This window comes from Gymnogyps californianus, chromosome 1, assembly GCF_018139145.2.
Source record: "Gymnogyps californianus isolate 813 chromosome 1, ASM1813914v2, whole genome shotgun sequence".
NCBI lineage: Eukaryota > Metazoa > Chordata > Aves > Accipitriformes > Cathartidae > Gymnogyps > Gymnogyps californianus.
In genome coordinates this window covers 162427220-162453390 of record NC_059471.1, presented here as the reverse complement: position 1 = coordinate 162453390, position 26171 = coordinate 162427220, and the positions used below count along the sequence as shown (strand labels likewise).

At 40.0% G+C, this 26171-nt stretch overlaps 1 protein-coding gene across 6 annotated transcripts in view; it reads right to left on the bottom strand.

Annotated features, from left to right (window-relative positions):
- Positions 1 to 9418: 9418 nt before the first annotated feature.
- Positions 9419 to 26171, bottom strand: part of TNRC6B (trinucleotide repeat containing adaptor 6B) — a 120705-nt gene continuing 103952 nt past the window's right edge. For 2 of the 6 annotated variants that reach the window (XM_050915602.1, XM_050915608.1), the window contains 12 exons: positions 24824 to 24949; positions 23640 to 23771; positions 23009 to 23104; positions 22590 to 22764; positions 22068 to 22202; positions 21689 to 21865; positions 16765 to 16911; positions 16416 to 16511; positions 13712 to 13936; positions 13150 to 13220; positions 11135 to 11274; positions 9419 to 10154 (listed from right to left, as the gene is read on the bottom strand). In XM_050915602.1, coding sequence (XP_050771559.1) covers positions 9764 to 10154; positions 11135 to 11274; positions 13150 to 13220; positions 13712 to 13936; positions 16416 to 16511; positions 16765 to 16911; positions 21689 to 21865; positions 22068 to 22202; positions 22590 to 22764; positions 23009 to 23104; positions 23640 to 23771; positions 24824 to 24949 — 1911 coding nt within the window. In that variant the 3' untranslated portion in view covers positions 9419 to 9763. Of the gene's footprint in view, positions 10155 to 11134; positions 11275 to 13149; positions 13221 to 13615; positions 13937 to 16415; positions 16512 to 16764; positions 16912 to 21688; positions 21866 to 22067; positions 22203 to 22589; positions 22765 to 23008; positions 23105 to 23639; positions 23772 to 24823; positions 24950 to 26171 lie in introns of all 6 variants that reach the window. The other 4 variants (XM_050915603.1, XM_050915607.1, XM_050915605.1 and 1 more) reach the window with 3 other exon arrangements.

Sequence of the window (26171 nt, the reverse complement as noted above, 5' to 3'; positions counted from 1 at the left end):
TTTAGAGCTGATTTTGTTTTGCAGTCAACATTACTTTTCCAAATCTCTGCCCAGTTACCTATCGGTCAGCTTCTGAAAAAGAGAGGTTCTTATCAACTCCTTTTTATTTCAAAGTCATCACCTCCCCACTTCCCCAAATATAATGGATATACCATGGACACAGAAACTCCTAAACAGTTTAGCAAAGCTATCTTTGTCCCCTACACCCCCTTTGCAGAATGCATAGTTTACAATTCACTTACAAAATAAAGAAGCAATGCTGACCACATATGGGACCTTTTTTTTGAAAAAAGAACAAACAACCTCTTCTTAAGTTCAGTATCAAAATTCACATTTGCATAATAATACATTTCAAGGCCATTAGAGAGGAATGAGAGCGAAGCAAAGAAAACTGCAGAGTCTCTCCTCTCTTTGTCTTCCTGAATAGAGCTGAGGGATCCCACTGGAGTTTCTTTTCAGGGTGGGAATTATGAAGGGCTACAGCAACAGCTCTTGATCTTGTACACCTCATGTTTTGGGTGGGACGAAGAGGTGAATTATTAGAAAAAAAACAAATGGAAGGAGACACTGCAGATTCCCATGTTTAGCTACAAACAGCTTCGAAGAAACAAAAAATTACTTCAGATTTTTTTTCCTTTTAAACACTTCTACCTCACCATTTCAAAAACTCTTTTTTTCTTCTTGTGTAATACCCTGTTCATTTAAATGGCAACGTTAAGTGTGCTGGAAGTTGAAGGGTTGAAAAAAATAAATTTTCCTGTTTCTCTTATCAGGACACGGACAGAGAGGGTAAAAGTGTGCCTGCACCCACTATTTAACAGAAGCTACAAAACATCATCTTCTCCACATGTATAAATTTGTCTCAAACATCACTGTGTTTCAATTCTCCAGTGCTTACAAAAAATAAAGCCACACGCATTCACACTCATGCACACAAACATAAAGAGAAGCCACATAATACATATACAAACTCAACCTGCAACGGCAGACTAGCCTAAAACTATCAACAGCTTCTGTGCATCACATGACATCCCTTTGCACCCCCCCACCCCGATCTCTACCACATATGAATACGTATTGTGCAGTGTAGAGACCAGCCCAAATATGCTGCTTGTCAAAAGGGACCAGTGGGCTGCAGTCTCGATGTCTGACCTCTTGAAAGAATAAATTGACCATTGTCTCCCCTCCAGCCCAAGTGGTCTCCTCAATTAGACAGTCACTATACTCACAAAGGCACATTCATAAATACCACATTTAACTTACTGCTTGTAAAAACACAGAAGGAGGAAAACGTTAAGCGCTTATACCCCAACCCATCCCTACTGACCCAGCAAGAAGTATCACAATAACGTATCACTTGGTGAGACCTTACTCTACCTTTAGAAGGTACATATTAAAGAAGTCTTCCAACACCTCTTTTTAATTTTTTTTTTTTTGCATAAATGAATGCTTTTTTTGTTTTTGGCTTACATATTTTGGAATACAGCACACTCACTATAAAGCTCTGTTGTAAGGCTACCCCCTAAAGTAAGGCTGTTCTACCTTGGCTTGCATTTTCACTTCATTTTGCTTCTTCTCCACACGTTCCCAAAACAAAACAAAAAAACCCACACAGCGCCTTATATAGAAAGGGTAAGCCATATCTGGCAGGGAGAGGGAGGGGAAAGAAAGCACAAAATATCATAACCATGTCACTAGAATAGCTAATCTAACAAGCTGTGCAACCTGCTCTTACTGCTCAACAGTAAATGATGAAGAGAATGTTCACTTATGGTTGTGTTTTCATCTGAAACAGGAGAAGCTTCCACTTTGTCTCAATTAAAAAAACCAAACAGGTTAAAAAAAATGAGGAAGTTAGTTTTGTGAATGCAACAACACACACTAATACCCAAGAGGAGGCATTTAGTGCCCAAGGAAACATTTCTTGCTAAGCACTGCCTCCTTGTATTGCGCATCCGTGCAAACTTCTCCAGTCTCTTCTCTTCCCATCCACCCACCACAGTCAAGAATGTTTGCTTCAAAAATACTTAATGCTGGCTGGCACAATGCATTCTCCCCCCCCCCCCCCTTTTTTCTTTTCCCCTGGAGTGCTCTGTATTCATTTACAGAAAGGCTGTCAGAGTCAAGTCAAAAAACTCCCTTTCTCACTACAAAGTTAACAGGAGCCCTAACACTGCTGAATGTCACCAGTCCCAACTGTCACACATACAGGGCAAAAATGGCTCTTTGCAGAGGGCACTTGATTTGCTAGAAGCTTGCTTATACAGCACAGGATTCTGGGAGACTCTTAGAGAAAAACTTTCCTGCATAGCTCGATGAAAAGCAACACGCACGCAAACCGTGGATGCAAATGGACATTGTTTGCTGCGTGCCACAGATGAAGCTGCATCTATCTTGGCCTGACAATAGTTTCAAAAATAGGCTCCAAACCATCAGGAGCTGTGGTGCTTTTTGTAGCACAGATGAAACCTTAAACCACTTTTCATATAAGGATTAGAAGCTATAGTTACTACATCACAAAGTTTAAAGTCTCACATAACACCACAAAATAAAGAGCTATATTTTAAACAGGACCTTGACTCAGTTTTAACAGCAATGTAGACAGACCCTTGAATTCTACTGTAGACAAAGCTCTGCTTCGTGAGTCACTACAAAATGGACCTGTTTCCTATTATCTACTGCAGGGGAACTTTGGTAAAATTCAGCAACACTGGTATTTACAGTGATGGGACACTTATGCAAAACATTGTGCGGGACATGAACTAGCAAGGCTGCTAAAAATCTCCAGTTAGGCTCCTGTCATTTAGCCCAACCAACAACTCTGCTCCAACCTAATTTTTGCTTTGTGTTTTAGGTTTGGATGTGAATTCAGGACAACAGGGAAAACCGGCTCGGTCTACACTGGGGAACTTTGCATATTTCTCCCCATTACTGTTAACATCCTTCTGCCACAGGCCTAGTACTGGAGGTGAAGGAAAAGGAAAAGAGTTTGGGTTTTAGACATCTGTATTTTGATCACTGCGGGAATGACTGATATGATCTAACTAACAGTATCAGTTCCTAACACTGCAAAATAGTAGAAAGTAAACTAGAGAACTGAAATGTATTTTGTGCAAAATCAGTTTAGACAAACCAACAGATTCTGCATATGTTTCAGACTCAGGACCAGAGTTGCACTTCAACAGCATTTGTTTGGTTTTAGAATTCATTTCAACTTAGTTTTCTTGGCATTACTTTCCTGCCCACAAATACGTGCATGCATATTTACAATTAAGAAAGCTGCTTCTGCTAGGGAAACCTTACCTCTTTAGAGAGAATAAACTACCTTTTACTCAGTCAGGACTCATACCCTGAGATGCTAACCATCCACCACAAAACCAGCATTTCAATCCACTTGAGAAACCTGGATACTAAGGTCACATGATTTACAGTGAATGTGGTATATGCAACACAGTTGTTTGCTGCATTGGAAATACAACAGGTCCTCATCTGCTACCTTGGCCCTGATCCAGCTAAGGTCTACTTATACAAAGAGCCCTTACCTGGGCAGCACTCACTCATTTAAGGTCAGTGGGACTAATTCACATGAGGACCACTCCTAATTTCCTGGACCAGACTTGGCCAAATTTGGGTATCTCAGATACACAAACAGTACTCCTCTTAAAGTCAACAGGAAAACAATGTGCACAAACAAAATTAGAAGCCTAAGAGGTAAACGTAATAAAGAATGAAGCAAAAAAACCAACCAACCAAAAAAAACCCCTACAGAACTGTTTGGATACACTACTAAGACACAGTGGAAGATGTGGCAGCATTTTTAGGAAGAAAGAATAGGGGAAAAGTTCTAAGGAATAAATGTTTAGAAATTCCATGTAAAAAAAAAAAAAGAGGCCAACTTAATATAAAGGTTCAATTGTTATTTAATCTTTGAGATGGTTATCCCAGCCAGTTTGTTGAAAACATCCTGTTTATACTGCAGAGAAAAAACACGCTTGGCTTAATATTCTTGCTCATTACACAAGCCACTTAACATGAAGCAAAATAAAAAATTGTAAGAAAAACCTGACACCCTGTGATTGGAAAAAACCCCCAAACCAACAAAAAACCCACTCTCAAGACTGCTGGGCAAGTGTCCAGGTAAAAGCATAAAACCACTGGGAAAAGATGGCAAGTCTTCCAAAGTACATGGTACTAAAACTGCTTTCCAAAGTAAATGTCAGAGGTCTCAACACAGGTTTCTGAGCTGTACCCCACTTTTTTTTTTTGCTTGCTAGACTTTGTTGTCACTGCTAAAATAAAATATTCAAATGGAGCAAAGAATCATCAAACCCATTAAAAAACTCTCAGCTTGATACACACTGCAGGGCGGGGTAAGCAAAGTGGCTGCTAACAAATGGACACTTGCTTAGAAGATTGCTGAATTTTTTTTTTTTTTTTTTTAAACGAGTTAAGCACTGAAGGATTCAAAACCAGGAAAAAAACAGGAATACTGAAACCACCTGTGAAGTATGTGTATGTTTAAACTATGTAACCTGGAGAACTAAAAACAAGAACAAAATGATAAAAAGAGTTCTGTTTGTCACTTGAGAAAGTAAAAAGTGTTTTTCAGTGACAGATGTTATGTTTGATTTTTATCTGGAAAGAGATGCCCATAGTCTATTCCAAGCTGTGCTTTCCCCAGCCTCTTTTCCCTACCTCCTTTGTCAATATGTTTAAACAAGATGCTGCCACCGATTCCCTCCCTGGAACAGTTTTGTAAGAGCCCAGAAGTACCCTAACATCAATTCCTGCTGACTTTTTGCTGTTACAATCTCAAATGGTAGCAGAATATTTACAACATTAAGCGATGGTTGTCCCCAGAAGATGAGGCTGGTTAGCACAATGCTCAGAAATCACTTGCAATGGTTACGAGTGCCATGACTAAGCCATACTAGCAACATCATGATTAGCTGCATGTAATTTGGAGAGGAACAGAACTATCAACTGTAGTTGGAAAACAACAAGATTAATGTCACTTTAACAGTTTAGGAAAACTATCACCGAGGAGACAGTCACTAACATTTGCAGGCCTGCATGTTTAGAGAAAGGAGGAGCAGACTGTTGTACTACAATAGGTTTGGACCCAGCAGACTGCTGAAGCTCCAGACTGCCAGCCCTTCAGCAATCAGTCACAACCCACTTCTAAGTGACTGTCAAGTTCCTGGGATCTTTTTGACTAAATCCTATGATTTCCTCTCTTTTAGGACACTGCTGATTTGATAAAACACAGCCTCTGGCAAAACACTCAGAAATTCTCTCCGTAAAATAAAAAAATAAAATAATAAAATCCCAAATTCCCTAAATAAACCCTCCTTCTACTGGCCCATGACAGGACTTTTTTTTAAAAGCACATTATTATTATTATTGATGCATTATTTTCAACACACATGTATACACTCAGATGTACACGCAGCGCAACATGAAAACACTGGGCAACTAATGAAAAGGACAGGAATTTGGCATCTGATTTTTTTTTTTTTTAAATAATGAAAAGTTATCTCAACCATTGTTATGTAACTCATTGCACAACATGCTTATGCAGCATGCTGTTTTTCCTTAAGAACGGGTACATCTATTTCCATGAAGTGGCTATACTGCCTCACTTTGCCTCGTCTTCCCTCCCTTCCCCTACTGTAGGGCATGTGGGTGCATGTAAAAAGGCACTAGCGCGGTTTTTGTGGTTTGAGCCTAGCCATTTCAGGCAGAGTAAGCCCCTGACCCTTAGAGCTGGGAGACAGAAGTTGGCCATCCCAACACCAAACTCTTAAGTTCAAGACTGTAAGCCCTGACAGCCAGCAGCAATAGGGTGAACAGAAGAGTTTAACAGATATTTCCCTCATATAAAATAAAACAGAAAGACTGGGAGGTGGGGTGGGTGAAGAAAAGCAAGCAGCAAATCTCCAAGTGGGGAATAAACTGACCAAATAGCTGAAAACAGGAAAGTTGATTTCTAATGTACATTTTACTGGAGTTTTTTCATATTTTCTCCTTTTTCTGTACTGAAAAAGGCAGGATAATAAAACTACTTCATTATTGGGTATTGTCAGCACTGGTTTTCTTTAGCACTACTTAAAAGTGGTTTAAAGAAGCACCATCATGTATTTCCTGCTAGTCCTCCTAACTGAGGACTCTTTCAGTTAAACTATACTGCATTTTAATTAGGTCTATAGTTTCACTTTGCTTTTAAAAAGGTGCTTGGAAGAATATTTTCATTTAATTTCAATTGAGAGGGAACAAAGTGATAGATTTCCATTCACACACTTCTCTTCTCCATGCAACTGCACACATGTCTGCATGAGTAACAAAGCACTATAAATGATAACCCTTCTTCTCCCACAACTTGTTTAATATTACAATGAATTTCTGTTGCTGATATTGAGAAGTTTTCTTGATGTATTTTAATTTATACAGTCTTTAAAATTCTTGATCCCCCGCTTGACAGTAACATTTGGAGATTTTTTCTTTTTTTCTTTTTCTTTTTATTTATTTTTTTTTAGCATTTTTATTTTAAAGTAAAAACTTTCAAACATTTTGAAGATTCAGGAACTTGTAAAAGTTTATCAACAAGAAACAGCCATCTATCTAGGATAAGGTTAAATAAACCATCTTCAAAAAACTGGCTTCCTACCCTAGAATTCCTGAGAATGCTTGCAAATTTAAAGCAGGAAAATAAAATGTTAAAATAAAAACAAAAACACTGTTAAATGCTCCCAGAGTTAGTCTTCATCTAAAATATATATATGCACTTTTTGGTCTTTTTTTTGTATGTTTTAATTTTTTTCCCTTTAAGCTTACAATGGAAGAACAATTTAGCTTTTCTTTTTAAATATTTCAAATCCCTCATTACGTCTTGTAAACAAGAGGGGCTCTAGCACCCGGCTTTCACCGTAGTATCGCAATGAACTCAACTAGCCCAAAGTGCAGGAAAAGGGACCTTAGGGCAGGTTGGGAGAGAGAAGTGAGGGTGGAACACAGCAATGAACCAGCATGTATAGCAAATCATGTGACAGAACGGATACTGGCTTACTCGGGCCAAAGGTGCTTCACTAGGAAGTACTGCTGGCACAGGACTTTTAAGAACCTGCTCTGCGTGTCCGAGCGCGGCTGGTCTTCGAGCAGAGACTAGCAGAAACAAAGCTTTATGGATGTGTGCACGCGAGGGGCACTAGCTAGCAGGAGTTGGAAGAGAACATTTTGTTTCTTTGTGCATGGTGGGATGGATGAAGGAGGAGACATGATAGAAAAGTATATTCAGAAGGGGCCAGAGTATGCTGCACACTCCAGTTTACTAAACAAATACAAGCCTACTCATACTTTTTGTCACATAACACTTTGCATACAAATCTACAGGCATGTGTATATGCAGCATTCCCCTCAGTCAGTCTTCCTTGTGACATAGGGTTTACATAGAAAGGGCGAATTAAAAAAAGCCACGCAACTCCCTAGCCCTTCCCTCCCACCCCCAGCACACAGGGACACACACACACACACACACGCACCCCCCCCTCCCCTTACTTGAATCTGCTTTTGCTTCTCCCCACCCAACCCATGCTTAGAGTTAAATGTATTAGACATTGTCATATCCTTCAATGAAAACGCTGAAGAAAGAGACTTCCCTATCCTCCCCCCCCCAGGTAATAAAGCCCGAGCACTGCTCCTGCTGAGGGCTGGAATGGACAGGTATGTGCTGGTACAGAATGTCGGCACTTTAGACAGTATGATGGCTAGACAACACCACATGGAAGTCCTAGCACTTACAGAAAAAGTACCAGCATCTCTCCTCCCTCTTCTCCCGGCCCCACCCCCCCGAAAGACTTCCCGCTTTGTGTCAAGGGATGTTCCTTCAAGCCTGCTATAACTCTTTTCACAACAACAGGTCTTAAAAGTTTTGTTCCCAGCGCACACATGCACGCACACACTGGCTATCACTGTGGATTATAGGTCACCCCTATCCTGCCCAGAGTACTACTACACTGATGCTAAAAAAACCCCAAACCTTTCCTTAAATACAGAAATTAAAAAGCAACAGTACAGAAAAAGTAAAAACAAAAAACAAAAAGGTGCAATACTTCTTTTAAAAAAAAAGTCTTTGCTAGTTATATACCTCCCTAAGCAAAACCACGTACACAGGAAAAAACACAACACAGAGAAACAAAAGGAAACGTTTGAAGTACACACTGGTTTAAGAACATTCGTAAGTAAACGTTTCTGTCAGTGATGGTCTGGTGCTGTAATACACCAAGGCCTGGCACAGGTAACGCTCACCATGAAGGACGCAGAAAGGAGTTAGCTGCATGTGCTTTCAGGATATGAGGCAGGCCGGCCAGCTATTTGCTGACACAATTTAGTTTTTGTCAGTTTTAATACAAGCAGTAAATCAATTAAAAGGCTAATTTGGTTGGGCTGGACTTTCAAGCTTTTGATAGATTCTTCAAGAATGAGTTATGGGTGCCTACTTAGGTTTGGTGGAGAAGAGAAACACTCATTTCTTTTAAAGGTACTGAAGCTTGCGAGAGACTGAATAAGAATGTTTGTCTTAGCCGCACAAAAAATGGCAATGTCTTCTTTCCTCCTCTTTTCCCCTCGTTGGAAGAAAAAAAATGGCTTGCATTATATAACAAACATTCTAGGCTTCACACAGTACAAAAACCCCACATGCAGACATAAATAAATAAATACACTGCTACTCAAAAGACAACATTGGCTCCCCTCTCACCAAATCCTTTGGATATGGCAGTGTTCTGCTCTACCACAGGGTTAGAACAAGGGCTAGGAAGCAACTACCCACTCAATGATCTGCCGACTTGAGATAGCACCCTGCTAAAATGAATTTAAAAAAACCTACTGACAAATTTTAATCCAGCCCAACTGGATTCTGCTTCAGCCACAGGGACTCCACCATGCCTGTCTTGTTTTCAGAATCAAGACATGCAGATGGCCAGCCAGCCCGTAGACCATCAGCAATGCAGCGTTTCAAGATTATATATATAGAGAAAAAAATGCACACACACGAACATGTGCACACGCACTCACACAGAAACAAGCACACGTGGGCAGTTACATGTGCCAGAACACACTGGTACTTATCAACCAGCCAATCACAAAGTGTTGGTTTTTTTGTTTTGTTTTGTTTTTTTTTTTCTGTTTTGTTTTTTTGTGGGTTTTTTACTTTTTAAATTTTTTTTATTTATTTTTTTGTTTTTAAAGTGAGGCTCCGTCAAGTCTTCCCCCCCCCCCCCCCTTTTTCTTTTGAACCCCTCCCCTACCCCAACCCAACATGGTAGACCTAAGGACGGAAACACACCCAGTGCAAACAAAGTTAAAAAGCTATTTTTTCAGTATATATGTTTCTTAGCAACAACTTCCGTATAACATGAAAAAGTGAAAAACTAGAAACTAATTTTTTTAATTTTTTGTGTTTAAATTTAAATGGTATGTGTACTTGCTTCACATTGTCTTTCTAAGTTGGCGTTCATGATTCAAGTATTTCAAGAGTGATATGTTCTCTTTTTGGATTCATATTCCAAACGAAAAAACTGAAGTTATATAAGGGAGGCAACTATGTGCTCAGACAGTCTGTCAATGACCCACCTTTTTTTCTCTCTCCGTTTTCTTTTTTCCTTTTATAAATGTATTTATTGCAAGTTGAAAAAAACGAAAAGGTCAAGTTAGTGCTGCTGCTGTTCCAAAAAAGGTCACGAGGTCAGAGTTGAAAGTTCTAAGTTCAGATTGAATCCGACCCTCCTCCCAGAAGGTCTCCAGGTAGTAAGGGAGCAGGGCTGCCCATTCTGTGTGGATCCTCTACGCTTGGGACCCCCCACAAGCTTGAAGAATAGTTTGGGGGCCCCCACAACGAAGCGCCAGTGAGATCACCCCCACTGCTGCTGCCGCCGCCACCACTGCTCCACTGCCCAAGCCCTGTTGACCCACCAAAGAGATTCAAAGCAGGTCCAACTGGATCTGTCTGGTTCTGTCCTGTCTCCAGGGACTGCCAGCCTGCTGTGGGTGCACTTGGAGTTGCTGCAGGTGTAGGGGGCTGAGCTTGTGCCAGAAAGCGACTAACCTCTTCATCTGTGGCAAACTCAGCCAGGATGGTAGTGTTTCCCAACACACACCTAGAAGACAAGATATGGGGGGGGGGGGGGGGGGGGGGGAGGGGGAAATTAGAGCCAGAAGGTAGGGCAAGGGATTCAGAAGGCATGGAAACAACACTATTAGGTGCCCAAACCAAAGGAGGTATCAGCTTGCCACAGTGGTGCGAGCACAGAAAACTTCAGCTGTTCTCGACAGTGAAACTGACTCAAAGCACAAAACCTTCCATTTTATAAGGGGAAAGAAAAAGCCCAAACCAAACCAACCAACCCCCTCCCCGCAACATTCAGTTGTTATGCCTGCAACAAAACCTTTCTAAATTTAAACTAAGGTCCTGAACATTAACACCAAGAGCAATAAAGTGCCTATACAGTGTAGCTAAAATGGTTAATGCACATATGCCAAACGTGCATTTGGCAATGCACAAACAAAATAGAGGAAGAACAGGTTAAAAGCCTGTGAAATTCAGGATAAGATTAGTATAGATCAAAAGTTTTTATTGAGTTTAAGGGCTTACACCCCCCCCCCCCCAAGATTTTTGTCTCAAAACCTCTCACATTTTCAAAACATACTAGAGCCACAGTCTGTTCCAAAAAGCTTAAGAACAGGAAACCTCAGATCTGCAGCTTTTCAAGTAAGGTATTTCAGGTGTATCTCAAAACTATAGCAGATTCCCACATATTTAGGTTACGCATATAAGAATGATTTTAATCTGAAAAAATTCAGAAGCTTTTATAAAATGGCCAAAATTGTACAGTAAGGTGCATACTAGTCACAATTCCATCCTATTTGCACGTTCTTAGTTCTTTATGTGCCAGTTTGTGCCAGCACTTAGAGTAACACAAACAGAAGGCACTGTTGTTTCTCTTCTTTCTCTGCCAACGAACAAAAGATTCCCTTCCAACCATGATACTTGAAACAAGTTTCCAAAGCATAGCACTGGACAGACATTTTGTGTTCATGACTAACGTAGTAACAAAGAACAGACACGGGGATTGCTTACATGTGCAGTGCAGTCTGGGCCTTGGCCGCCTCCTGTTTGGTGTTATATCGGATAAGGGCGGTGCCCTGGGTCAGGTTCAGATGGAATGTCAGCAGTGGGCCATGCTGCATGCAGATCGTCCTCAAGGTTGACCCATCGATCTGAGGAAGAACAGTCACGATGAAACAGATGTTTGTAACTATTTCTCCAAATGTACTTCAATCCTAACTTCGTCTCACTAATTAAAAGATAATCTGCTCTCAGAAAGGAAAACAGGTGAAAGCAGTGGGAAGTGAACAAAGTTGAGAATTTAATTTTCAAACAGAATCAGTATGCCTTGACTTCTCACAGTTACAATGACTTTGCTTTATGGAATAATCAGACTTACCTTTCCTGCTCACTTGTAGCCTGAGTCCAGTTTTCCCCATCTCACTGAGTTTCTTACATTGTCACTACCCTTATGCTGGCAGGTTTTCCAGTAATTATATACAACTTGTACTTCTCACCATCTTCAGCCATCAGGATTTGTACCAAAGGAACCAGAATCTCTTAATCTCCAGCAATCTGATTTCAGTCAAATTTAGATAAACCAGTATTTAAAAGTTCTTTGCAAAAACTGGAAATATCACCTCTACAATGAGGTTTTTTTAAAATTTATTTTGGTGCTTTTTTGTCTAGGTGGTTTATGAAACACTCAGTCACAGAAACAGTCAGTGATCCTTCTGCCAAACCCAACAACGTTCATTCCTCCTGAACTAATGTTTTCACAGCAGTTGTTGCCTACATTCCTTCTGCAGCAGTAACAGCTTCTTACTTACCTCCAGTAACTGCTGTTCTCCAAGGTGTTCTGTACAGACAGATTCCATTCCTGGTATGCCACAGGAACATGCACACACGAATGGGATCCGTATGTGCAGATACTTAAGGAAGTGCTACTTTCTTCCTTCTCCCTTTCCCCCCTATTATACAATACAACCTCAAATGATGGAAAAGGAAGTTGTGTGTGGGTACAAATATGGACAAAGTTAAAATAGAGAAACTTGAAATGAAGATACTGTTCCTGAATCCACCTTAACCTTTACACGTCCTTCCCTCTAGTGTACTGACTCACAATGAATAGAAGACTTATTATGGAAGAGATAATTATAATCTGCTTCCTTCTCTTTTCTATTAACTTAAATGCCTCCAACAAATATTCTTCTTCCATTAAATGACTCCTAAAGCAGTATTAAACTACCTTGCACAAGGGAGACTTAGAACTGTGCCTCTTCATCACACCAGTGCTGTTTCCTTCACATCAAGGAAAACAGTCTTTTCTATGAAAGGAAGACAGTTTGCCATTTTCGGTGATCTGAAGGAGACCTTAGTTTTTCCTTTCACACTGATATTTTCTTAGACTGTAGTAGAAGCATGGTAAATTATGCTGCTGAACAGGGGACTCTCTGTCTAGACCTCGGGGCGCTGCTGATAATCATACAGGCTTTTCTAAGCCTTGAATACAGACTAATTGGGATTGCTGAAACCAGGATCTCCACAGAATTCATTCTGAATGGAAGCAAGCTCTGAGAATACTTGCAGAAATAACCTAACTAGACTGTTTTTGGCAGGAGTGCTGGAAACATTCTGTGGTTTCACTATGGAAACACCGAAGTGAAAACTGGCAGTTACACCAGCTTTCTTATTGACAACATCCCAAAGAACAGTCTCTTTAACAGTTATAAACCATGCCACATTATGGTCATGCAACTTATCCTTACTTCTACGAAAAATCTTTCTGTTCCAATAATTTTTTTGAAACTCTAGGTAATGAAAGGTTATGACAGTCATGTAGCAAAAACTGAACATCTTAAAGTTAGCTGAGGAGATTACAATAGAAAAACCAAATCAGACTGCAGCACGGTTTAGTAGAAACACATCTTACGTATGTTGACAACTCTGATTTTGTTAGATTTTATTCAAAGAGAAACAACTGAAGAATCCACAAATCTGTATCTTGGTAAAGCAAACAAATTCCCAGAGACAACAACAGAAAATACCTGTGGAGTGAGATTGTGAAGAACCAGCCAGTAGCTAGGACGAACTGAGCCACCATCACTCCAAGTAGATGCTGCAAATTAGAAGACAGCAATCAAGACAGTTTTGATACAAAACCCCCCATTTTTCTTTACAGTCAGGTCTTTCAATCTCAGACAATTCAGCATTATCAGCCCTGCTAACAAATGAAAGCCTAACCTTCAGTCCTGAAAACAAGAACACATCTTTCCTCACATTTCACAAGATTCACTTTTTACTAGAGTTTATCTTTGAGGAGTTTCGCACCCACAGAAAGCGTCTAGCCTTGAAAGGCCCCATGCAGTAGATATTCCCTCCTTGCAGCTCTCAGCCCTCTTCACTCATTCCCTGCAGCAGGACCTGGGACTCCACACACCACCCCCACCCACCCCTCACTCCAATTACTGACAGCAAATTTCCATTTCAAGAAGGAACTTTTTTTCCTTTTACCAGACAACTGCAACTTTCTTTCCTCCAAACCATTAGTGCTGTAAAACGTACACTCCTCAGGCCTGATCAATGGTGCTATCAGTTGATTCTTCTCACCAGAGGCAAGCCTTGAGTCCTGTGCCCCCCAGCCCCTGACCGATCGGGGTGCTGTGCTGTTCCATGGAGATGATGGTTTGGGGTTGGTCAGGCCAGGAGGTGGGCGGGGCAGCCCTGTAGTGTTCCTTGAGGAAATATGGTTTTTCCACATCTTATTGGAGAGATGAGTGGGATTGTGTCCTATGGGATCTGGGGACCACGTTGATTTGTAATCACTGAATTTTGCTAGAAGATTAAATAAATTGTACGTATTAGAGAAACTTATGAGATTCAACTAGCCTTTAACTGTACTATCACTGTAAACCCTTTGACCGCATTTATATCAGAGACAAGCACAAAGCACAGAACCATACAACAGTTAATTTAGCATACCAAAAAAAGTCATGCTACATGTAAGTTAATCTTTGCTTATTTTATATACGCTGACAAAAAAAAAATCCCTAGATCATTTATGATAATGTAACCAGTCGCAGTATGTTCAATCATTAATAAGATGAACAGCAACTTTTATGTCCACACTACATTTCATTTGAGAACCTGGGAATTTCTTACAAGTTTGGGCACTACTGACCTTTAATGAAACTGAACCTTCTTCAGGCCAAAAACTTGCAGAGAACTGAAATGAGTATTTATCAGTCTTTGTCTACTAAGCTAATGCTACCTCCTAAAGATGTCCTCCTATAAGATCAAAGTTTTCTCCTGAATCTCAAATTTCATACAGAGTTGACACAACGGTAACACATAAAGAAGGCCATTTAGCTGTGTGACAGCTGGACTTTTAAACAATCTTGATAGCACGTATTCATTTTTTTACTGGAAAGCATTACCAAATGCCTATTAGGAGAAATTAAGACCAATAGTGGATATCCCTAACACATTTCAAGAACCTTTTATATAAAAGTCCAATAAAAGAGAAAAATTAACGCACTCCCAAAAACATCACTATCGGTTATGAATATTTGGGAGCTCTTCCTAAAACCAGTTTTCCTTGAGAAGGCAGACTGCAAATTCTCCCACACCTTCTGACACCAATGGACATTTATCACACAGCAAAAAACGAAACCAAAAGTCGAAATTGCTCGAGTAATTTCTTTTTTCCTTGTTCTGTAATGAGAACCAGCGAACACAGACAGGGCAATCTGGGGGAAGAGGCACTTGTGTCATGAATTATCTTAATCAGAACATGTGCGTCTGTCTGCAAATGTACGTATTAAGCTCTATTCACTAACAAAAGTTAGTAAATTACTTATTTGAAACAAGGGGTAAAAATCCAGGGTTACAATATGCCAGGGTGTCACAAATTAATATATTTGGGAATCAAGACCATAAAGCTTTCAGCAAGTAAAAGCGTGCTTCATTTTACAGTTGGATCACTATTTCCATGATAGAGTAACTGTCAATAGCAAGCAGGTTTCAAGCACTAACCTATGAAAGTATATGAAAGTGCCTTAAAAATCTGCTTTCACTAGACTCAGTTTGTTTTACAGATATGTGAATTCTAAATCCCTAATTCAGATGACCCACTTTCTGGCTGTAAAATGCTGGTGTGTAGTTTAACAACATGAGTAGAAGATGGTATGTGTGCCAGACAGTGGTCTAGTTTCCTCAATTCAACTATGACTTTAATCATTTTTTTCTTTCTTGGGTCTTTCTTATGTGCTAGACAAAAATTATGCAGAGGTAAGAAGCTGATACATGCCACTCCTTTCCTGAGGCTATGAAAGAGAAATCTTTTATGTCATTGGAATGCTGCATACGCAGATACTGCTTCAAACCAAAGTCACCCCACAAACTGGCAGCAGGAACACTGTTTTTGTCGAGGGCTAAATAGGATTTTCAACACATTTTGTGAAGATGCTGAGATAACATATGAACACAGCTTTTATTCAGTAAGATGCAAAAAACAAAGTCTGGGCCAGATGCAGCTTGCAGCTATGTTCGTCACTTCTGCTATTTACACACAATTATTCAGTTTTAAGTAGTTGTCAAGACAATGTCTCAAGAGAAAACTCTGGCATTTGTAAGAAGTTCAAAATCCAAATGGTTTGTCTGGAGCAAGTATTTCCAGCGTCCTACTCAGAAGTGTGTGCAGAAACCATTTTTCACAAGAAAGCTTTGGAAACCTTCTTACCAAGGATCTGAGGCAGATACCTAAAGTACTATTTACAGGCCAACCATTAAAAGCCAGAGGACTAAAAGCCCTCTCTCTCTCCAGGTTTCAGGGAACAATGAGTGCTATAAAAGGTGAGACAAAAGTGTTCCCTTCACAGCACTCCAATATTCTAAAGGTAAAATGAATAAAATCACTCACCTTATTACTCTAATTCCTTAACTCATACATACAGGAGCAAGTATGTTTAAAAAATTATGACAGTCCCCCAATTCCTTACACATGTCAACAGACTGTGCATGTGGGGTTTTTCTTCCTTTTGCATCTGCTGCTCACAGATACCCTATTCTTTAACTTGCGTAACTAAGAATTTTGTATCAGGGGTGGGAGGAAGGGCAGAGGATCTCAGTCTAGTTTTTAAAGCAACTACAACAGAGTATTTTATCATCAGGAAGAAAACTATCTGATCAGCCACTCAAATTTTGAGTTCTTCAGAAATTACTGAAAGACTAAATATTCAAAGTGGAACAAGAATGAGGAACTAGTGAATAAGTGGAAAATGCTTTGTCCAGGTAAGTTTTGGAGTCCGCGTACCTGAAGTGCTATGAACGTTGGTGAAGGAATTGTCAGAGGCACTGTAGGGCCAGGCACCAGGTGAAGGCAGCGAGGTGTTGAGGGAAGAATTAGACCCTATCAAAGGGAAAAGGAGAGAGAAAGAGTAGGCCAATTTCACAGAGTTTCTGTAATACTGTTAAAACTCAAGAGAGACACGATTTGTACCAACGCCAAGCTTTCATGTGATACACGGCCACAGTGCAAAGGCACATGGCTTCCTCCTCAGTCAAATGCAATAGACCGTTATGCTGTTACGACAGGAACATCAGAATATTCTCAAATATCAGAATGACTTAAATAACCACATACCAGTTGTTCACTGTTTTACCTGTGGTGTTGTCCCGCAGAAGTTGGTGGTCAGTATCTACAATGGGAGATGTGGCTGTCCCCCCCAGCACACTTCCAGGGGTCACATAGGGGTCAGATTCAGGGTCAATGTTTTGTATACCTTTCCATGGCACTCCTGGTTGGAACTCTGGGACAGGAAGGAAAAAGGAATTAGTTGCAAACAGGGAAATGCCATTTACTGGAAGTAATTGTTGAAGATATTTTAGGAGGGTAAATAATTGTCCTCTACACTGTTCCTCAGAAAAAAATTCAGACTTTTCTTAATTAAAATCTATTTCACATTTCCTCCCATGGCACTCTTTCTAGCGTCTGAATACAAGTCTACACTACAAAAAAGTGGTGCAGTGCATACGGTATTCCTTTGACTATTTCTGTTTTACTACACTCAGATGAGGCCTCAAAAGTTTCACCCTTCCTTAATACATTACATATTTTTTAAGATAGGTAAGATTAGATTATATATTATAAGATTAGATTCGGCACGCATACTTCGTGTGCAGAAGCCTTTCTCAAGGAAAGGCTACCTACCTTAAGAGTTTGTAAACACATTTGACACTTTACATTGTTGGTGCGCACACACACTTTATACATTACCTATCAATACTGACGTAATGCTAAGGTGAGATGCCTTGTGGTAAAAGCAATGTATATACTCATTGACATTCTTCATGCTCCACAATGAGATGGAATATACTTACAATGCTTTAGTTTCCTTTCAACTATAGCTCCAGGCATGTCAGATTTTTAAGACAAGAGGATGACTTATATAAAGTATCAACATAAAAAAACTCCAGTTACTGTAAGAAAGATCAGTAACTTGGTTCCTCCTCTGAGTAGATGCTCAATGAATAAAGTGCTGTGGTCAATTTTGGAAGCAGTGATAAGAAAGTAAAACTGCCAAACAGAAAAACAAGTAAAGAAGCTTCAGATACTATATGACAATTTGGGTAAGTGTGAAAAGAGTGCCAAGGTGGCAAATTCATCCCTTGCAGATACAAGTCCAGGATATGGAATCATACCTTTATTTCCAACCTGAAGTTTTGAAATAATTAATGACAGAATATTTGAGCGTAATTAAAAATCCATGATTAAAAGTGGGATCCAGGATGTGCTCTCTGGAATGAAACCATGTAGGGTGAATCTGGCATGGAAGGGTTCATTTCAGTCACCTTTGTAATGAAGAAGCATCGTCAAGACTATGACTTTCACAGACAAATACAGAAGAAAATGTGATACTACTGGTTCAAACAATTGGCACAGCAAGGGCAGTATTAGATTGTGATAATGCACTGGCAGGAGAATCTCAGAGAAGACATAATAAATGCCCCACTGGGTCAGAACTCTGGTCCATCTAGCCCAGTATTCTGCTAACATTGGTAGAAGAGATACCATTTAGGGACAGAACACAAACCTGGCCACTATCTGTAGGCTTACTGCCCTCACACTCTCCCAGCATCCATGGTCCTTCTATCTAGCATGTCAGAAATACCCTCTATCTGCTAGCACCTGCTTGTGAAACTGTTTTTCCATCAGTTTATCCAATCACTGTTTCAACTGGCTAGTACCATCTGTCTCCACAAGCTCTAAAAACAACACATTCCAGAAGTTCACCACTCCCAATGGCAAAAAAAAAAAGCTCCCATGTATTTAAAATTTATATCCTCTGAAGTCCAGCATTTGCACCATGGTTCCAGTGTTACAGGATTCGCAGAATTACAATTCTGCATTTAGCTTGTTCACTGCCTTCATGATTTTGTAAACCTGATTCACATCTCCCAATCTCTAGTAACTCAACAAAATAATCTAGGATACCAGGTATCAACATTCCTAACAGTATGAGCAATCAGCACTGCATCAAGGAAGGAATCTGCTCAGCTACAACCAAAATACTGTAATCCTTTCACAAACAGGACCACCTTATGCTTAAGCAACAAGCAATACAGCTCTTGGGTCTAGTCAAAAGATCTTCTCTGCTCTGAGATAAAGAATCCATGAACACAGGTTAGGACCTGGAAATTAGAACTTGTTTGCAAGGGGGGTGGGGTGGGGGGGAGTGGGGAAAGGGTAAGTCCAAGTCTTGCCTTTGTAAAGATTTCTGAGAATTGGTGAGACTGAAAATTAAGTGCATAGTAAGCTCTCATCAAGAAGTTAAGGAATATTCAAACAAGGCTCCAAAGATCAGGTGTATTGCATATAAACACATTCACTCATCAATATAATCCTGGTCTGGAGAAGAGTCTTCCCTGAACTTCACCATACTGACAAATTTCCAAAGTATCCTTTGGGACTGACAGTTATTCTCATGCACATTCCCCAACTTTCCCTACGGACATGCTCTTTTATTTCTAGATAGTAAAGAAAACATGAAGTGCATTTCTCCACTGATATTTGAAAGGTCCTCCCAAAAAGTTCAAACATAAGATTATTAGGAAAACCATGACAGACATATCCAGGCCAGTTTGCCTGGAGTATATGACTGAACTGCTCTTGAATGGAAAAATTACAGTCTAGTATTACCTAGGTATGCAAGTCTGTGTGACATAACCAAAAGATGTATTTCTCACCAATGCAGCAAAACTTGCTCTCACCTCCAGCTGTGATATCAGTTTGATTGGGCACCACTTCATTTATCTTTGTGCTGAACAATACTGCTCTCTTGAACGGCAGAATTTCTGCAGCAGATGGCATTTAGGAGGAAAACGCGAAAGGTGTAGTCAGGGTGAATGCTGAGTGACCACTGTATTCATTCAAAGGAAAAACGCAACTATTTGAAGAGGTTTTCTCTTGTAAACTCATTTTTGTTAACAAATTATTGTGCAACACTAGGAAGAAAAATTGTATCTCCATGCCAAGAACTGACAGCGGGTCTCATCTACAAGCTTGCAGAGAAAAAGGACCTACAGTGTAAAATAATTTTGGGTCTTTATTCTTCATCAGGGGTGTAGATAAGGTGGATCATGATCTCAGCTAAGTTTCCTTCTTGAGGAAGCCAATAATCTAGAGAGGCTATGAGACAGCTTAAGTGGCTGATGGTTATGGGACAGTAACACTTGTCCCAATAGCCTATGGACCTCATAAGAGAGGGCTAGCAATAATTGCATAAAAGCCACATGCCAAAACCCATGATCTGTTACGTGACGTCTGCAATCACAGTCATGGGCTACTCGTTTACACAAGAAATTAGGGATGGTACCGATGATCCCAGTGAGAGCTTATGTTCAGGATTTGTGAACTCCAGCTATCCTCTCACAGTGGTGACGCAGTCAGCAACAGCAGAAATTTTACTTATCACTGACAGTGGGACTGCAGGTATCACTAAGGAAGCTCTACGACATCAATGAGGGGCAAAGAGTAGCTATTCAGCTTCTCACTTCTGTAACAGCCTTCTGGTACCAAAAATCTTGCCAGAGCCAGTGACTGCTCCAAAACCTGGAAACACAGCAGAGCTGATCCTCACATCCCTCTCCTAACATTCCAAGCAGTACTGTGTTTCTCAGTATTATATAGGGGAATGGTGACTAAAGAAACAAGTTCAGCAACAATGAGTCTACGAGAGAGGTCCTGAAAAAAAATTCATTTTGGGCGTTTCCGGCATTATGAACAGTAACTGCAGCTCAAGAAGCTCAGTACTTAACAACCAGGCTGACAGAAATGTAATGCAAATACACCTCTACAGAGAGCAGTCAGTGGTATGAAATGTTGTGGGTGTGCAGGTGTTGAGATAACTAATTCTTTAATTCTATTAGCTCATCAGAAAACATTTTCTTGCCAGAATTAGACAATGAGGGGCTCCCACATAAAAAGCTTTAACTACTTTTTGTAGGTTTCCTGCAGTTGTAGCTGTCACACAGATTCCTAGGCCTTCTGATGCAAGGTCTGTGCTACTGATTTACAAAAGAGATGTACCTGCACCTTTACTTTTTTGTGCTTGAGAGGATACACAGCAGAGGATTTGCAGTTAGTAATGTTTTCCTGGAATGTAAGAGTCTTCCAGGCAGAGAAAAATCACAGCATCCACTATTTGCTGAACAGCACTGGTGATAATCCATGCAACTTCAAGGACACCACTCTGTGTTTAATGAACGTTTTATACAGAAAATTGTATGCGTGTTCAAATACATACGTATTTTTCCTAGATTGTTGAGTTTTCTAGTGGAAAGATAAAATTCTGCCACTAAAACTCTAGAAGACTTAAAGAATGTGTCTGTAATCCAGAAAGCAAGAAACTTCTACTCAAGCCACAAGACTGCTGAGCAGTACTGAAACATGGCAACATTCTTCTATTCCTTACACGACATGAGCAAAGGTGAACCACAACAGCATAGCACACACATTGTATACATATTGTACCAATACTGCTGGCAAAAGAAACCTTGTGGTCCGCAATGGATCGTATTTGTAAACAATTGCCCGAAGAAAAGTTCGTGCTACATAAAATACAAAAGGTCAAGAAAATCCTGTTCCCACCATCACAAAAAACAAGCTTTCACATCTTTTGCTTTCTGATTCCACACTATCAATCAGAATCTTTACACCCAGCGTCAGCCTAACACAACACAAATAAAGAATCAATACAAGAGGAGGGAGCTGGTATTGTGTATTCTATGAACAAGTGTTCTTATGAAAATTTCTGTAAGTGTAAAGTCACCAAACTACAGAAGATAAGAGCTCACCTAACAAAAACCAAATACTACTCAGGCAATTCAGCAGTTAGTTCATATTTAGCCCAGCAATTTTTTACTGGAAATTCAACATTTATGTTCTAATTCAATGTGCAAGAAATTTAAAAAATGAGATAGGCCAAGCAAATATTTTCCTTGCAGTGGTTATTTAAAAGTATGATGAGGAAAGGTCCCAGCACATCTAGTCGAAAGCTAGGACATACCCCTGCCCTTATGTAATACCTGGAGGCCAGCTGGCGTTGCTGGATTTGCTTCCGATCTTGTTCGTTGGTGGAGATTTGGCAGGTAACCAACTATCACCAGCAGGGCCGGCATGGCCACCTAGTGGGTCACCCTGAATTATGTCAAACTGGTTGTAGGGCGATCCTCCACGAGCCTTTCCGGGGGGCACTATTGCACCTGAAGCATTAAGAAGATACATTTACACTCGGGAAAGGTTGGGATCTTTATGAGTATGGTATACTAAAACAAAAAATATTTAAGATGCATACTGGTGAGGTAAGACATTCACTAACTTGAAGCATAGTTTCATCTGAGCTATTTCACCCCTGGCAAGATGATACTGCAAGGGCATTCCCAAAATAGCCACTCCCCTTCTCACCATTTTTGTGCATATTGGCATCTTGTGAAGCCACAGAGGGCAGCCCTTCCATCATAGTCCACTGCTTAAAGCGGGATTCTGTTCCAGCCTCTTTCCCTCCCACCATGCCATAATCCATGCCACTTGAGCCAAAGCCTGTGAAACAAACAAACAAAACTCCATTATCATTCGCTCTTTTTGCTTTAAGTATCTTCAAACAGGGAGTCATTGTGATCATACGAAAGGTAAAAAAAATCCAACGGTAGCAAATGAAATGTTCAAGAGGCAACTTCCAAATAAACTTGTTAGGTCAGTTAGTGCCACCAAGACATCCTTTGTTATTAGGTTTGTCTTCTTCCCATGTAATGAAAAATAATGCAATTTGATCAAGAGTTGACACTTGTCATAACCTTTGCTCTAGTGCTTATACATAAAGTCCTGACTTTGGGACCCCGACATAACTGGCTAATATGGTAACACAATTACCATATTAATATGGTAACTATAGGCAATGCACCAAATGTCTTTCCACAGAGCACTTACCTGAACCGTATCCAGGTATTTGCCCTTTGGTCTGTAAATCTGAGAGACCCACATTCAAAGGATTGGGTACCATGCTGTCTAAATGTGGCTTAGGCCCAACAGGGTGGGATGGTGAATGCTTCATGCCAGGCTGCCTCTGCTGCTGCTGCTGGAGGGCACTCACCATACGAGCAATCTGCAAATGAAAGAAAAAAAATGGGGATGCCATATCCTATACCGTAACACAGAATTCCAGTAAACATGAAGAAACAGTAACTTGAAAGAGATCCAAGGGACCTTGCTCTCTGAAAGTGCAATCTGAAGAGAGCGCAAACTGAAGAGAGCAGATGACATTACTAAAGCCAGCGCCATCTTTGCTGCAGACTGCATTTTCCCAGTGCACTTTATACTTCATATGATTGACAAAAACAGTGCCACACCTGTTGCTCCTGCTGTTGTCGCACAGCTTGAGATAACTTCCTCTGGCTCTGTAACAGCTGCTGCTGCTGCTGCTGCTGAAGGAGGAGCTGACATGCCTACAAGATAAGTGGGGGTGGGAAGAGTGAAAATACAGAACTCATCAAGTGAAATATAATTGCCAGGAGCTAGTCACTAGCAAATGCTTTGCTCAGAACTTAGGTAAACTGTTTCTCATTCCACACACTCAAATACAATGACAATGAATGCATTACAAGAATACTATATCCTTCACTTGTTTCTAATTTAACATCATGCAACAGTATTACTAGTACCTGCTTTATTACCATCACTATGACTACAAGTCTGAAGAAAACATCATTAAAAATCAACAAACAACTGCTTTCTGTGCAAAGACATTGCGTAGAATCATTACTAACCCACTGCAACATTCACAATAAGTACATAGGCCTGTTTAGTTCATCTGCTGCCCTCTAGTAGGGCTGTATTTTCCTGTACAGCAAATAGGGAATACTCCTACAAAAATAACACAAGATCAGTAAAACAAAACAGAATTACAACAAACATAAAAAGAAAACTCTTTCAGCAGACAATTTGTAAACAGTCTGTCTCACAAGATTACTAGCTACTTACTAATTGAAACTGGGGAATCTGTGGAAGCTGGCTCAGCATGGCAATCTGTTGTGGAGAAAGCTGGGGGCCCATATTGAAAAGACCAGGATTCAAGCCACTGTTGGGAAACTGTTTGAGCATGGAGGCTGAAACCTGCATGGAAACGAGTTACATATCCTCAAGAAATGCACTGCTATGAGAAAAGATGATGAAGTATTTCTATAAAGGAACAGGTACGACACCAATCTTAAATGGTGTTCTGAGAAAGACATTACAGATTTATTAACACATCACATTTAAACATGCACAATCTGTGACCTGAGCAGAGTGAATATACCTCACTTGATTGACAGTATACAGTATTACATGTGCAGATGCAGACACACACACAAAGGTTCCTCCCCCAACCAATTGGTTGCTAGAGACTGCACTAAATTAAAATGCTGATATATATGCAGCTAACCAGTAATCACAGTACTGCATTATCACATTAAAAACGTACTGCTTGACAAAGGAAAAGAAAGGCATTCAGGCAGTCACCGGAGCAAAGAAACAGTGCCTCACAGAAAGAGTTAATCTCTTTGTACACTGAATAAGCTATAGTAAAAGACAGGAGTAGGTGGAGAAGAATCCCCCCCATTTCTCCCTGCATTATTTGAGAGTTACACAAGTAGAATTCAAGAGAATCTCCAAAAGTCTTCACCAAGTCCAAAGCAAAAGGTAAACTTGTGCATTTGGAGACCCTGAAGTCTTAGAGCTCTGCAATGTAAAAGCAACGCGTAGCCTTTCATCAGGCCTCTCTTTCAGGGGGGGCAGGAAGCACAGGACAAGACTGCTTGAAAAAAATTAAGCAACCTGTCACACTTCAGAAAAAACTTTCAGCTTTCACTTTTTTTTTTTTTTTTTTTTTAAAATACTTTGCAAAAGCCTATGTAAGACACAGGATTCCTGAATCCACTTTGAGGTTTAAAAATACTGGTAGCGAGCATTTACCATCAATTGCCTTGGAATAAGAAAGAAGGCTAATCCTTCGGCACTGAGTTTTAAGCACTTTCAACTATGAATTTTATTTTTTTATCTTATCTAAGTTTTCAATTTCTTAACATCAAGTCAAGACTAAGATAGATGTATAAGTAACCTCAATGATGTGCTCTGAAGGCTGCAGCTCTACTTTTACAAGTAACCAGTTACTATAAATTCCTTACCTGGGGAGAAAGAAATTGGGGAGGCACTTGCGCCCGGATATTGGGGGAAGGATTTAGTGGCTGCACTGGTGTGTGCATGCCCCTCGATTGTGCTGTGCTGTTTCCAAACAAACCATGATTGCCACCCTATAAAATTAAAGCAGTAGTGAGAAGATGAATCTTTCAGGATAATGGATTTCTATGCTATTAACTACATATCAATAACAACGAGGCAAGTACTGACTTAAACAGAGTACCCTTAGAATTACCAAGATGTTTGCCCTAAATCAGTAATATCTACCTGGGTTAAAACTGCTGTACTACATTTTTGAGATGCAGGCTCTTTCTCCTCTACATGAGAGTGTCATGTTTATCCACTTATTTCAAAGCACATGACAAAGCTAATGTTTTATATTTTGCACTTTACATGTTGGGAAATGGAAACTTGGAGTACAAACACCACACTCAAAAAAACATTCCATTGGCTTAGAAGTATGGCAAGACCGTGTCAACAAGAATTTTGGGCCATCACTTTAGGAAAGTCAGGTACTTTTTCTGAGTAGGTTGTTGAGATATGACGCATAAGCCTATTACTTCCTCTGCAGGCCTTTCACTACCTGATATTAGAATTCTAAAATTCTACTAAAAATTTTCCTTTTGATGTGAAAACTTCAGCATTCTGGATTGGGATGTTTTTCTTTTCCTTTTTTTCCTACTAAATTGAAGAGCAGGAAAATTTTCAAGTGAGAAAAAATGTTTTTGTTTTTTTTTCTCCCAGTGATTTATTTTCTATCACAAGAATACTTGCTGTTTGAGTTTTTTTAATGAGAAGTATTTACTGTGTTATAAGTAACTTCTGTAATAATAAATCCTACTGCACGAAAAAGATCAAAGAAAATTCATGATTATGTTTCACTATTTCAGCCTCTGAGCAGACTGTCTTTTATTTGTAACATCTTTCAACAAAAGCCACAGGAAATGTTATGGACAGTCTCCTACACTAACAGTTCCATGCTGTTGCTTCTAAAAGCTGAAGCTCGTATTCCAAAAGGTCCTTATGTGCCATGATTCTACCCTTTTATTTTCAAGACCCTCAGAACTTCCCATCTTCTGCTGTATTCAGGATGTCTATGATCCTCAGATACCTGGGATTCTAAACAGTACATTTTCCATCCCTCAGCCATCATTCTCTGTTCTTCCTCTCCATGCCAGCATTGCTGTACCCAGCATAAATTCATCATTCTTCCAAACTGAGATTGTGCAGGCCTTCTCCAAAACCTTTCCTTCCCTTATACACCACGATTTCATATATTTTGCCTCCCTTCTACCATAATACTGTGCATCCTCCACTGTCCTTTTGCTAAAACAG